At 35.1% G+C, this 15,890-nt stretch overlaps 1 protein-coding gene across 4 annotated transcripts in view; it reads right to left on the bottom strand.

The window, feature by feature from the left end:
* cep112 (centrosomal protein 112) overlaps positions 1 to 12,925 on the bottom strand; it is a gene marked incomplete at its 3' end in the record, with an annotated part of 233,392 nt that extends 220,467 nt beyond the window's left edge. For 3 of the 4 annotated variants that reach the window (XM_079622921.1, XM_079622924.1, XM_079622923.1), the window contains exons 1-4: positions 12,684 to 12,910; positions 12,333 to 12,436; positions 10,133 to 10,323; positions 2,281 to 2,417 (exon numbers count right to left, since the gene is read on the bottom strand). In XM_079622921.1, the coding sequence (XP_079479047.1) occupies positions 2,281 to 2,417; positions 10,133 to 10,323; positions 12,333 to 12,436; positions 12,684 to 12,700 (449 nt within the window). In that variant the 5' untranslated portion in view covers positions 12,701 to 12,910. Of the gene's footprint in view, positions 1 to 2,280; positions 2,418 to 10,132; positions 10,324 to 12,332; positions 12,437 to 12,683 lie in introns of all 4 variants that reach the window. The other variant, XM_079622922.1, reaches the window with a different exon arrangement.
* Positions 12,926 to 15,890: the final 2,965 nt, after the last annotated feature.

The following is a 15,890-nucleotide window of genomic DNA, read 5'->3' as shown; positions in this document are numbered from 1 at the left end:
ACCTTGTAACCAATCAGATCAACGTGTGATCGTCAACCAGTGGATCTCTGAGTGAGTGAGTGGAGGCGGGGCTCATTTGCATATTCATAGAACTGCGCATACTAAATAAGGCAAGGGTGTCGAGTTACATTCAAGATATTTTAAGGCCTCACGAAGGAAATAACATTTAAATATGTAATTTTAGTGATCAAAGATGAGTTGTAAGGGATATAATGATTAATACAGGGGGAATTTAAGATATTTTCTGTATTTGTGGTCAAATTATGACAAAGCTACTTAAAAAAAAATGTTTTACCACAATTTCAAAGTATTGATACATTTAATGTTGTGATTCCAGAAGTGTCAAGAAACTGAGAAGGAATTTAAAAAAGAAGAAAAAAAAGTTTGCATATTGATTTTATGTGTTTTTTTGTGTGTGTTTTTTATACATTAATAATAGTTTATTTAAATCAATATAATATATAATAGCAAACACCACTAATGATCTGAACTCTTCTTGTGGCACTAAACACACACATCAACAACACACACACCTCTCAGATCAGCCTCTCTAAAACTGAGGCGCTTCAGGAGACACGAGTGAGGGGAGAGCGCCATCAGGTGGACAGACATGGACCTGCCATCTTAACACACACTCTCTATCGGCTTTATGGAGAACCTGCACGTTCAGCAGAAGTCTTTATAGTGGAAAAAGCTCTTCAGGTTATGCAAATGGTCTTCACACTAAGAAGAAAAAAGGGTTTTCTATGGCATCCCTGCTGAAAAAATAAAATAACATTGGAACCTTTATTTTTAAGATTGTTGTGCCACTATTTTTATGACAATTAAAGACATTTCACAAACACATTTACATAATGTAAGAAAAAAACATGATATTTACTGTAACCGCAGTATTTTTTTATAGAGGTGTAACATTATATTGTTTCACAATATATATAACAATACAAAAATGCAACAGTATCGTGGATAGTTGGATAGAAAAAAAAAATCAAGTTTTCAGAGTTTTAGTGTCAGCACTACATTAAACTGCTATATATAATGTTGAATATAATGTATAATAATGCAATATTTGTGGGTCCTGATAATGCCAAATGTTACAGTAAAAAGTGTCCTACATTATTGTAAATATATCTAGTCAGTGAAAGAGTGCAAGAATATTCGTCTACAATAATTCTGTGTTTTCAGCTTCAGAATCATGAATATTGTTATTCTGGCGTCTCTATTGTCCTGTGCTTTGGGTTTCGAAGTCCAACACTATTCATTTACACACACAATTCAGCATTTTAATCAACAGAACATTTCTTGTTAACCTTTTATCATAGAGTATCGCAATCATATTGTGAGTTCAGTATCGTGATATGTTTCGAGTCCTGACATGAGGGTATCGCTACACCGCTACTTTTTTTATTTAAAAATCTTTATAAATAAAATTCAAAAACACAAATGTCTTGAAGTTAATGCATATTTACAGATGTACTTTACAGTTTAAGGGATTACATTTCTTCAAACTACAGGTGAATAGCCTCAAAATATTAGTGTGTGTGATCTGACTGACAGCGACACACACTCTTCCTCGATCTGCGGACGGAGGGACCAGTGTAATCTTCAGCTCTGAGGGTCACACCCCATGTGACCCTGGACCACAAATTCTTATGGGTCAATTTTTTTAAATCTGAATAAATAATCTTTCCATTGATGTGTAGTTTGTTAGGATAGGACAATATTTGGTCGAGACACAACTATTGTAAATCTGGAATCTGAGGGAGCAAAAAAATGTAAACATTGAGAAAATCTGCTTTAAAGTTGTGCATTTATGTTCACGATTGTGCTGCATTCACTCACAAAAATACGTTTTATATATTTACGGTAGGACATTTACTAAATATCTTCATGGAACATGATCTTAATATCCTCATGATTTTTGGCATAAAAGAAAAATGGATAATTTTGACCCATACAATGTATAGTTGGCTATTGCCACAGATATACCCGTGCGACTCCAGACTGGGTTTGTGATCCAGGGTCACATATTTGCCTGTTTTATTAGCATTATTATTAATAACTCTGCCTTGTGAATCAAAGGCCTGTGGTCCTAAAATAGGCTATATACAACATATCTCTTTTCATCTGATTTTGTGGTAACATTCAGTATGGCCTTAATAGGTAATTCCTCCATCCACCGCTTGTCCTGTGTAGGGTCGTGGGAATGATTCCCAATCATGCTCTTAATAAAGCACATCAGGAGTGCGGTGTGAGGCCTGAGAGGAGGCGGTGTCGTACCTGTGTGTGTTTGAGAGCAGTGATGTGGCCCATGAGCCGTCAGCCGGACCCAACTCCCCACACACCCAATCCGGCAGCGCCGCAGATCTCTGGTCCCGATCCGAGCTTCCCGACAGCGGCTCGTCAAAATAGATGGACTGAACACAGGGATACAAAGATTTAACATCACTCATTCTAGCTCTCAACACTGATTCATGTTGCCTTAAAGGGATAGTTCACCCAAAAATGAAAATTAGTCCATGATTTACTCACCCTCAAGCCATCATAGTGTAGCCTATATGACATTCTTATTTCAGACGAATACATTCAGAGTTATATTAAACAATGTCATGGCTCTTCCAAGCTTTATAATGGCAGTGAATGGATGTTTCTGTTGTGAAGTCCATAAAAGTGTATCTATCCATCATAAAAGTGCATCTATCCATCATAAAAGTGCATCTATCCATCATAAAAGTGCATCTATCATCATAAAAGTGCATCTGTCCATCATAAAGTGCATCTATCCATCATAAGTGCATCTATCCATGATAAATGTGCATCTATCCATCATAAAAGTGCATCTATCCATGATAAATGTGCATCTATCCATCATAAAAGTGCATCTGTCCATCATAAAAGTGTATACATCCATCATGAAAGTGCATCTATCCATCATAAAAGTGCATCTATCCATCATAAAAGTGCATCTATCCATCATAAAAGTGCATTTATCCATCATAAAAGTGAATCAATCCATCATAAAAGTGCATCTATCCATCATAAAAGTGCATCCATCCATCATAAAAGTGCATCTATCCATCATAAAAGTGCATCTATCCATCATAAAAGTGTGTCTATCCATCATTAAAGTGCATCTATCCATCATAAAAGTGCATCTATCCGTCATAAAGTGCATCTATTCATCATAAAAGTGTGTCTATCCATCATAAAAGTTAATCTATCCATCATAAAAGTGCATCTATCCATCATAAAAGTGCATTTATCCATCATAAAAGTGCATTTATCCATCATAAAAGTGCATCTATCCATCATAAACGTGCATCTATCCATCATAAAAGTGCATCTATCCATCATAACAGTGTGTCTATCCATCATAAAAGTGTGTCTATCCATCATAAGTGCATCTATCCATCATAAAAGTGCATTTATCCATCATAAACGTGCATCTATCCATCATAAAAGTGCATCTATCCATCATAACAGTGCATCTATCCATCATAACAGTGTGTCTATCCATCATAAAAGTGCATCTTCCATCATAAACGTGCATCCATCCATCATGAAAGTGCATCTATCCATCATAAAAGTGTGTCTATCCATCATAAAAGTGTGTCTATCCATCATAAGTGCATCTATCCATGATAAAAGTGCATCTATCCATCATAAAAGTGCATCTATCCATCATGAAAGTGCATCTATCCATCATAAAAGTGTGTCTATCCATCATAAAAGTGCATCAATCCATCATGAAAGTGCATCTATCCATCATAAAAGTGGATCTATCCATCATAAAAGTGTGTCTATCCATCATAAAACTGCATCTATCCATCATAAAAGTGTCTATCCATCATAAAAGTGCATCTATCCATCATAAAAGTGTCTATCCATCATAAAAGTGGATCTATCCATCATAAAAGTGTGTCTATCCATCATAAAAGTGCATCTATCCATCATAAAAGTGTGTCTATCCATCATAAAAGTGCATCTATCCATCATAAGTGTGTCTATCCATGATAAAAGTGTGTCTATCCATCATAAAAGTGCATCTATCATCATAAAAGTGCATCTGTCCATCATAAAAGTGAATCTATCCATCATAAAAGTGCATCTATCATCATAAAAGTGCATCTATCCATCATAAAAGTGCATCTATCATCATAAAAGTGCATCTGTCCATCATAAAAGTGAATCTATCCATCATAAAAGTGCATCTATCATCATAAAAGTGCATCTATCATCATAAAAGTACATCCGTCCATCATAAAAGTGCGTTTATCATCATAAAAGTGTATCTATCCATCATAAAAGTGCATCTATCCATCATAAAAGTGCATCTATCCATCATAAAGTGCATCTATCATCATAAAAGTGCATCTATCCATCATAAAAGTGCATCCATCCATCATAAAAGTGCGTTTATCATCATAAAAGTGCATCTATCCATCATAAAAGTGCATCCATCCATCATAAAAGTGCGTTTATCATCATAAAAGTGTATCTATCCATCATAAAAGTGCATCAATCCATCATAAAAGTGCATCTATCATCATAAAAGTGCATCCATCCATCATAAAAGTGCGTTTATCATCATAAAAGTGCATCTATCCATCATAAAAGTGCATCTATCCATCATAAAAGTGCATCTATCCATCATAAAGTGCATCTATCATCATAAAAGTGCATCTATCCATCATAAAAGTGCATCTATCCATCATAAAAGTGCATCTATCCATCATAAAAGTGCATCTATCCATCATAAAGTGCATCTATCCATCATAAAAGTGCATCTATCCATCATAAAGTGCATCTATCCATCATAAAAGTGCATCTATCCATCATAAAAGTGCATCCATCCATCATAAAAGTGCATCTATCCATCATAAAGTGCATCTATCCATCATAAAAGTGCATCTATCCATCATCAAAGTGCATCTGTCCATCATAAAAGTGCATCTATCCATCATAAAAGTGCATCCATCCATCATAAAAGTGCATCTATCCATCATAAAAGTGCATCCATCCATCATAAAAGTGCATCTATCCATCATAAAGTGAATCTATCCATCATAAAAGTGCATCTATCCATCATAAAGTGCATCTATCCATCATAAAAGTGGATCTGTCCATCATGAAAGTGCATCTATCCATCATAAAAGTGCATCTATCCATCATAAAGTGCATCTATCCATCATAAAAGTGCATCTATCCATCATAAAGTGCATCTATCCATCATAAAAGTGGATCTGTCCATCATGAAAGTGCATCTATCCATCATAAAGTGCATCTATCCATCATAAAAGTGGATCTGTCCATCATGAAAGTGCATCTATCCATCATAAAAGTGCATCTATCCATCATAAAAGTGCATCTATCCATCATAAAGTGCATCTATCCATCATAAAAGTGGATCTGTCCATCATAAAAGTGCATCTACCCATCATAAAAGTGGATCTGTCCATCATAAAAGTGCATCTATCCATCATAAAAGTGCATCCATCCATCATGATTGTGCATCTATCCATCATAAAAGTGCATCTATCCATCATAAAGTGCATCTATCCATCATAAAAGTGGATCTGTCCATCATAAAAGTGCATCTATCCATCATAAATGTGCATCTGTCCATCATAAAAGTGCATCTATCCATCATAAATGTGCATCTATCCATCATAAAGTGCATCTATCCATCATAAAAGTGGATCTGTCCATCATAAAAGTGCATCTATCCATCATAAAAGTGTGTCTATCCATCATAAAAGTTAATCTATCCATCATAAAAGTGCATCTATCCATCATAAAAGTGCATCTATCCATCATAAAAGTGCATCTATCCATCATAAAAGTGCATTTATCCATCATAAAAGTGCATCTTCCATCATAAACGTGCATCCATCCATCATGAAAGTGCATCTATCCATCATAAAAGTGTGTCTATCCATCATAAAAGTGTCTATCCATCATAAAAGTGCATCTATCCATCATAAAAGTGTGTCTATCCATCATAAAAGTGCATCTATCCATCATAAAATTGTGTCTATCCATCATAAAAGTGCATCTATCCATCATAAAAGTGCATCTATCATCATAAAAGTGCATCTGTCCATCATAAAAGTGCATCTATCCATCATAAAAGTGCATCTATCATCATAAAAGTGCATCTGTCCATCATAAAAGTGAATCCATCCATCATAAAAGTGCATCTATCATCATAAAAGTGCATCTATCCATCATAAAAGTGCATCTATCATCATAAAAGTGCATCCATCCATCATAAAAGTGCGTTTATCATCATAAAAGTGTATCTATCCATCATAAAAGTGCATTTATCCATCATAAAAGTGCATCTTCCATCATAAACGTGCATCCATCCATCATAAAAGTGCATCTATCCATCATAAAAGTGGATCTGTCCATCATGAAAGTGCATCTATCCATCATAAAAGTGCATCTATCCATCATAAAAGTGCATCTATCCATCATAAAAGTGCATCTATCCATCATAAAGTGCATCTATCCATCATAAAAGTGGATCTGTCCATCATAAAAGTGCATCTATCCATCATAAAAGTGCATCTATCCATCATAAAGTGCATCTATCATCATAAAAGTGCATCTATCCATCATAAAAGTGCATCTATCCATCATAAAAGTGCATCTATCCATCATAAAGTGCATCTATCCATCATAAAAGTGCATCTATCCATCATAAAAGTGCATCTATCCATCATAAAGTGCATCTATCATCATAAAAGTGCATCTATCCATCATAAAAGTGCATCTATCCATCATAAAAGTGCATCTATCCATCATAAAAGTGCATCTATCCATCATAAAAGTGCATCTGTCCATCATAAAAGTGCATCTGTCCATCATAAAAGTGCATCTATCCATCATAAAGTGCATCTATCCATCATAAAAGTGCATCTATCCATCATAAAAGTGCATCTATCCATCATAAAGTGCATCTATCCATCATAAAAGTGCATCTATCCATCATAAAAAAGTGCATCTATCCATCATAAAGTGCATCTATCCATCATAAAAGTGCATCTATCCATCATAAAGTGCATCTATCCATCATAAAAGTGCATCTATCCATCATAAAAGTGCATCCATCCATCATAAAAGTGCATCTATCCATCATAAAGTGCATCTATCCATCATAAAAGTGCATCTATCCATCATAAAAGTGGATCTGTCCATCATAAAGTGAATCTATCCATCATAAAAGTGCATCTATCCATCATAAAAGTGCATCCATCCATCATAAAAGTGCATCTATCCATCATAAAAGTGCATCTATCCATCATAAAAGTGGATCTGTCCATCATAAAGTGAATCTATCCATCATAAAAGTGAATCTATCCATCATAAAAGTGCATCTATCCATCATAAAAGTGCATCTATCCATCATAAAGTGCATCTATCCATCATAAAAGTGGATCTGTCCATCATGAAAGTGCATCTATCCATCATAAAAGTGCATCTATCCATCATAAAGTGCATCTATCCATCATAAAAGTGGATCTGTCCATCATGAAAGTGCATCTATCCATCATAAAGTGCATCTATCCATCATAAAAGTGGATCTGTCCATCATGAAAGTGCATCTATCCATCATAAAAGTGCATCTATCCATCATAAAAGTGCATCTATCCATCATAAAAGTGCATCTATCCATCATAAAGTGCATCTATCCATCATAAAAGTGGATCTGTCCATCATAAAAGTGCATCTATCCATCATAAAAGTGCATCAATCCATCATAAAAGTGGATCTGTCCATCATAAAGTGCATCTATCCATCATAAAAGTGGATCTGTCCATCATAAAAGTGCATCTATCCATCATAAAAGTGCATCCATCCATCATGATTGTGCATCTATCCATCATAAAAGTGCATCTATCCATCATAAAGTGCATCTATCCATCATAAAGTGCATCTATCCATCATAAAAGTGGATCTGTCCATCATAAAAGTGCATCTATCCATCATAAATGTGCATCTGTCCATCATAAAAGTGCATCTATCCATCATAAATGTGCATCTATCCATCATAAAGTGCATCTATCCATCATAAAAGTGGATCTGTCCATCATAAAAGTGCATCTATCCATCATAAATGTGCATCTATCCATCATAAAAGTTCATCAATCCATCATAAATGTGCATCTATCATCATAAAAGTGCATCTATCCATCATAAAAGTGGATCTGTCCATCATAAAGTGCATCTATCCATCATAAAAGTGGATCTGTCCATCATAAAGTGCATCTATCCATCATAAAAGTGCATCTATCCATCATAAAAGTTCATCAATCCATCATAAAAGTGGATCTGTCCATCATAAAGTGCATCTATCCATCATAAAAGTGGATCTGTCCATCATAAAAGTGGATCTGTCCATCATAAATGTGCATTTATCCATCATAAAAGTGGATCTGTCCATCATAAAAGTGGATCTGTCCATCATAAAGTGCATCTATCCATCATAAAAGTGGATCTGTCCATCATAAAAGTGGATCTATCCATCATAAAAGTGGATCTGTCCATCATAAATGTGCATCTATCCATCATAAAAGTGGATCTGTCCATCATAAAAGTGCATCTATCCATCATAAAAGTGGATCTGTCCATCATAAAAGTGCATCTATCCATCATAAAAGTGCATCTATCCATTATAAAAGTGCATCTATCCATCATAAAAGTGCATCTATCCATCATAAAAGTGCATCTGTCCATCATAAAAGTGCATCTTTCCATCATAAAGGAGCATTTATCCATCATAAAGTGCATTTATCCATCATAAAGTGCATCTATCCATCATAAAAGTGCATCTATCCATCATAAAAGTGGATCTGTCCATCATAAAAGTGCATCTGTCCATCATAAAAGTGCATCTGTCCATCATAAAGTGCATATATCCGTCATAAAAGTGGATCTGTCCATCATAAAGTGCATCTATCCATCTTTTATGACGGATAGATGCATTTTTATGATGGATAGTTGCACTTTGATGGACCATTATAAAGCTTGGAAGAGCCAGGACATTGTTTACAGTTTTTCTCGATTGCTTAAACACATTTCTTGAAACTATGCCTCGTATTCTCAGAACAGTAAACACAAATCCATAACGTCTCACCCAATTCTCCAAACTTCCTATTTTCAGGTCAAAATGAAGCTTTACACTCAAAACTATTCACTCTTGCTGAAAAACCAAACTTTGCCTTCAGACAGGACACACAAGCCCTCAAAATCACACGCACAACAACATAGTCTTACACACTGGTGCAATAAATTCAAAACAACATTTTCAAAACTGGTAAGATATGTTGCTTGTGCTCACACTCTGTGTGACTGTACGACTGCTGGCCTTTTCTTGCAAGAAAATAAACCTAATCAAAGACAAATGGAAATGTTTGTCTCTTATTCAGTGATAGAGTTTTGTTGGCCAGCACAGCTCCTGAAGCTTCTGATGACGGAGGCGACGGTGAAGCGACTCAACTTTGGCCTTACTCGTAGACCAGCCTCCCTCATAGTCATACCATGGATATACTTTGGGACATGGTCACCTAAAGTGGCTTGAATTTCATCCGAGAATGCTTGTCTTCTTGCCCTTCCTCCTCCTCTTCCTCCTCGACTTCTTTCTTCATGTCTTTCTGGATCCATTGTTACAAAACTCAATAAACTGATTCAGGCCCTTTTATCTATCTATTGAAGGATGTTAAATTTTGACTCTTAGTGTTTTCATCTAGGGAATTGTGTGCTAACTGAGCTGAAGCTGTGCTGACTTGAGTGAACAATACTCAATACTAGTGCTTTCTAAATGGCCACATGGTGTAGGCAATGAGAAATGAAGGGATTTGTGTTTATAGTTTAGTGAAAAGGGTGTGCTTTTTGATAAATGGCATTATGGTTTTGAAATGTTAGTTCAAAAGCCTGGTTCTAGTGTTTAAGCAATAAAGAAAAACTGTAATATAACTCAGATTGTGTTCGTCTGGAAGAAGAATGTCATGTACATCTACAGTAGGATGTCTTGAGGGCGAGTAAATCATGGGCTAATCTTCATATCTGGGTGAACTATCCCTCTAACTTGAGTCAAGCTAAAGCTAAACTCCAGTGGTGTGTTTACCATGTACGTGGGTAACGTCTTGAGTCGGCCGGCGTCAGGTTTGTGTGTGAAGGGACCCTCTAAAGCTCCTCTCGTGAGCATGTGCAGGAGGAGTCGGGCGTACACGTTACGATTCTTCCTTCCCGTCAGTCCCGATCCACAAGCCACCGGGTCACACAGCTTCTTAATCCACAGCGCGCACCGCTGACGCTCTGATGGACACGTGAGAGACCACGAGCCGGACACAGGATGGACACATGATGGACACATGAGGACACATGAGGACGTGTGAGAGACCACGAGACGGACACATGATTTTAAATGTTTTTGAAAGAACTCTTCTGCTCACCAAGACTGCATTTATTTGATTAAAAATACAAATAAAACAGTAATATTGTGAACTATTATTACAATTTAAAATAAAGGGTTTTCTATATGAATATATTAGTAAAGTGTAATGTATTCCTGTGATCAAAGCTGAGTTTTCAGCATCATTACTCCAGTCTTCAGTGTCACATGACCCTCCAGAAATCAGGATAATATGATGATCTGATGCTCAAGTGGAAAACAGTGTTTTTAGATTCTTTGATGAATATAAAGTTCAAAAGAACAGTCTTAAAGGAAGGGTAGGTAAGAATTGTCTAAAGAACTTTTATTCAAATTTGTTTAAACTGTCTTTATATACCAATACATAATTAAAATGCAAGTACTCTGAAATAGAGAGTATAAAAAACTGAGTGACTCTAGTGTATTTAATCTTCAATAAACACAGCTCATTAATTCCATTCACTCCCGCCTAAAAGCGGGTGCGCGACTGCGCGCACGTGGGCAGAGCCAGTAATAGCGGCGGTAGTCATGGCGACGGAGAGTGACAGTTGCGCAAGCCAATCACTTGTTTCGTCCCGGTAGGAATTAATGAGCTGTGTTTTTTGAAAATTAAATACACTAGAGTCACTCAGTTTTTATACTCTCTTTTTCAAAGTACTTACATTTTAATTATGTATTGGTATATAAAGACAGTTTAAGCCAATTTGAAAAAAAGTTCTTTAGACAATTCTTACCTACCCAACCTTTAATCTGAGATATAAAGCTTCTGTAACATTAAACACTACCGTTCGTTTTTTGGAAAGAAATGAATACTTTTATTCAGCAGAGATACATTAAATTGATCAAAAGTGTCAGTAAATAAATACATTTATATATAGAATGGAAAGTTCAGAAGAACAGCATTGATCTGACATAGAAAGCTTTTGAAACATTACACACAGTAATCGTTTTTATTTTATTTTCTAGAGAAAATAAATCAAATAAATCAATACTTTTATTCCTCAAGGATTAAATATATTGATTAAAAGTTGCAGAAAAGACTTTTATAATGTTACAAAAGATTATATTTTCAAAAAAAAAATTGAACTTTCTATTCATCAAATAATCCTGAGAAAAAAACTGTTTTCAACATTGATAATAATCATAAATGTTTATTATTATATTATCCTGATTTCTGAAGGGTCATGTGACACTGAAGACTGGAGTAATGATGCTGAAAACTCAGCTTTGATCTCAGGAATAAATTACATGTTAAAGTATAATAAAATAACAAACCATTATTTAAAATTTTAATAATATTTCACAATATTACCGTTTTTTTTATATATTTTAATTTTAAAAAAGCAGCCTTGGTGAGCAGAAGAGACTTCTTTTAAAAACATAATTGAACGGCAGTGTACATATCAATATTCAGTAATATTATTGATCTGACAGCAGCATTATATGAGAACTGAACTGAGCTGGACGATGACACCACAGTTTACTCCAGAGCGGCTATATATATATAAATGAACTAAATTAATAACTTTTTTACAACAGAAATGAAGCTGGACTGTGACGCTATTTTCTTCTGGACACAAACTTTGTTGCATTATTCTCCTGTTATCTCTGTAAAGCTGCTTTAAAACACTCTATATTGTAAAAAGCGCTGTATAAATAAAGCTGACTTGACATAAAAAATAATAAAAAATAAAGTGCACTATGAGTATGGAAATATCAAAACAAAGTTAGTGGCAAATGATTTATCCATATACTTTGTCTGTGCTAATTATGACACAAAGATGTTGCCAGATATTGTATCTTCCTAACTGAGTGGTGATATAAACCATGTATTGAAATGACAGGTGTCACACACACACACACACACACACACACACTTGTAGTGTATTCTCACCTGTCTTGTGTGTCAGTTTCAGCACATATGGTTTCATATCGACCAGATAATGATCAAACTCAGAGTCCAGAATCCCACAGGAGTCCTGATCACTCATGTTGCTCCTAAAAACAACAAAATATCATTTTAAATACTGTACATATTAATATAATACTTCATGCAGTATTATTGATGCATATTAATTATCATAATTATCATAGCTAGCAGACAGACGTCATGATTAAATTGTCAGCCTACAAAAAAAAAGTCGTGACAAGCTTTTAAAATTATATGAATATTATTATGAATACATAAATAGTAATCTTCATGTAATGTAGTTAGTGTACATCGTTTATATTAACGTTAGCTCACCAGTTCGCAAAACTCATTCACAGATATTGAGAAGCGCTACTTCTGTTTTTAAAGAAGAAGCTACATAAAGTGCTAATGTAAACACAGGTATTTGTCTAAGGTAAGTAGTCGCTGAGCACTAAATCATTATGAATGGTGATCACATTAATATCCCCGTGTGGTGTTGTCTGTAGATGTGATGTGTGCTGTCCTCCACTTGTTGCTAGTTTACGCTCCCAAACGGTTTCAAACTGATAGAGTGTGAAGTCAGATATATCAAACTCGTCTCTGTAATTCAAAATAAAAGTCTCGGCTCCACATCAGAGTTGTGCCCGTTATGTTGTTTAAAATATGTTGTTGTTGTTGTTTTTTCATTAATTTCGTGTACTCTTTTGTGTATGTTCTAATTAATAAGCTTTGTTTTATATGAGTTTTAGTTTGTTTTCACTGTTGGGACGCAAAATACTCAGCATCAAAACAAACTTGGTTATTTGTTGTTACGCGCACATTTTACAAATTTCACAATTGTCTAAACAAATATGAGAATCAGAACTAGCTGTGGTAAAAATAAAAATAAAAGCATTTTTATATACAATAGCCACATGCTTGCACGTTACATCTTTAAAACTTAGCAATGCCACTCACGTTGAGTGAACTTTATTTAGCTGTTGTATCTATGTTTCCTTTATGTTTTATATTATATGATAAAATGCATTTATTATTAATATGAAGACTTTTACTCCCAATAACGACGGAAATGAGCTCATTATTTGTGGCTTCATTCCGGTTCTTGCGAGGAGCGTTTCCGTTTCCTAGCAACCAAAAATCGCTTGTTGACATTTTTCTCCATCGCTTTGGCTCAATTTTTTCTCTTAAAACAATTAGCTTATTCACATCAGATTTTAATTTCTTATCGATTTAAGCAAACTGCATTTTGTTTTGTCACATGTGTAAAATAATTACTATGGCTTGTTGATGAAAACGGATGAGTTGATTCTCAGTGAAACTGTCAAACTCTTCACTCATCGACGAGAGTCTGATGATGAGGTGATCCCATAGGGTGATCCATTAGTGCCAGTTTTGGGTGATGGAGAGTTTATTTCAGTTGCTAACAAGCATTGCTCAATACTGAAGTCTTTCCCTAATCTCTTCATACAGTCTTCATCCTTCTTCACAGTTACTCTCACCTCCAAAAACTCACTCACACAACAAAACAATTCACACATATATATATATATATATATATATATATATATATATATATATATATATATATATATATATATATATATATATATATATATATATATATATGTCTGTCTCAAAATAAGCCAATTCCACCATAACACTGGCAACATATTCAGAAAACACGCAGTTGATTTATCATTCGGGATACCTCCCTGACAGGACTTTTGCAGGTTGGGATGTCTGCTAACAACAGGAGCATTACATACACAATGGACTTTTATTTTTAAAGTTTTAATGACTATTACAGCCAGGGGCGTAATTTGTGGGGGGGTTAGGGGGGAGATAACCCCCCCAATATTTAAATATATGCATTACAACCCCCCCACAACCCCCCCAAAATTTATACCATGATCACATGAAAACCCCCCCAATGTTCAAACCAAATCTACACCCTTGATTACAGCAAAAAGAATGAATGAGAACTGCAGAAATTTCTTTTTTTCTACTGTATATATTTACATAGTTTCTATCTATCTATCTATCTATCTATCTATCTATCTATCTGTCTGTCTGTCTGTCTGTCTGTCTGTCTGTCTGTCTATCTATCTATCTATCTATCTATCTGTCTCTCTGTCTGTCTGTCTGTCTGTCTGTCTATCTATCTATCTATCTATCTGTCTGTCTGTCTGTCTGTCTGTCTGTATATCTGTCTGTATATCTGTCTGTCTGTCTGTATATCTGTCTGTCTGTATATCTGTCTGTCTGTCTGTCTGTCTGTCTGTATCTGTCTATCTGTATATCTGTCTGTTTGTATGTCTGTCTGTCTGTCTGTCTGTCTGTCTGTCTGTCTCTCTGTCTGTCTGTCTGTCTGTCTGTATATCTGTCTGTCTGTATATCTGTCTGTATATCTGTATGTCTATCTGTCTGTCTGTATATCTGTCTGTCTGTCTGTATATCTGTCTGTATATCTATCTGTCTGTCTGTCTGTCTGTCTGTATATCTGTCTGTCTGTCTGTCTGTCTGTATATATGTCTGTCTGTCTGTATGTCTGTCTGTATATCTGTCTGTCTGTCTTGTATATATGAATGTCTGTCTGTCTGTATATCTGTCTGTCTGTCTGTCTGTATATCTGTCTGTCTGTCTGTATATCTGTCTGTCTGTCTGTATATCTGTCTGTCTGTCTGTATATCTGTCTGTCTGTCTTGTATATATGAATGTCTGTCTGTCTATATATATGAATGTCTGTCTGTCTGTATATCTGTCTGTCTGTCTGTCTGTATATCTGTCTGTCTATGTCTGTCTGTCCGTCTGTATATCTGTCCGTCTGTATATCTGTCTGTCTATGTCTGTCTGTCCGTCTGTATATCTGTCCGTCTGTATATCTGTCTGTCTGTATATCTGACTGTATATCTGTCTGTCTGTCTGTATATCTGTCTGTCTGTCTGTCTGTATATCTGTCTGTATATCTGTCTGTCTGTCTGTCTGTCTGTCTATCTATCTGTCTGTCTGTCTGTCTGTCTGTCTGTCTGTCTGTCTGTCCGTCTGTATATCTGTATATCTGTCTGTATATCTGTCTGTCTGTCTGTCTCTCTGTCTGTCATTTTTAAAACCGTTGTGTAATTTACAGTAATAACCCGGCTGTTGGGTTAAATATGATTGTTGTACGGTCACTTGTCAATTATGCATTTTTACATTAAATTCTAGACTCCCCAATATTTAGTTTGTAATTCAAATATTAGTTGAAAGTTGAAAACATATTTATTGTTTTATACAAATAAACAATCTGTATTTGAAAACAAAGTGTATTTTATGTATTACAGTTTTCCTCCATCGCTTCGTCACGTTTATATAAACAGTCTTACCATTCTCTGACACAACTGTTTGCTGAACATCACAAAACACAACAACTCATGACAAAACACACAACACATGTCCTTCATACTTCAGAATCCAGTTACAGTAAGTGAGCCACACTGGTCTAAATGTTTAGATGTTTTTTCAGCATGGAAATACTTGTTATATTTCATTAATTTATTTTTT

Source organism: Phoxinus phoxinus, assembly GCF_949152265.1.
Source record: "Phoxinus phoxinus genome assembly, chromosome: 1".
NCBI classification, from domain to species: domain Eukaryota; kingdom Metazoa; phylum Chordata; class Actinopteri; order Cypriniformes; family Leuciscidae; genus Phoxinus; species Phoxinus phoxinus.
This window is presented reverse-complemented; position numbering and strand designations above follow the sequence as displayed.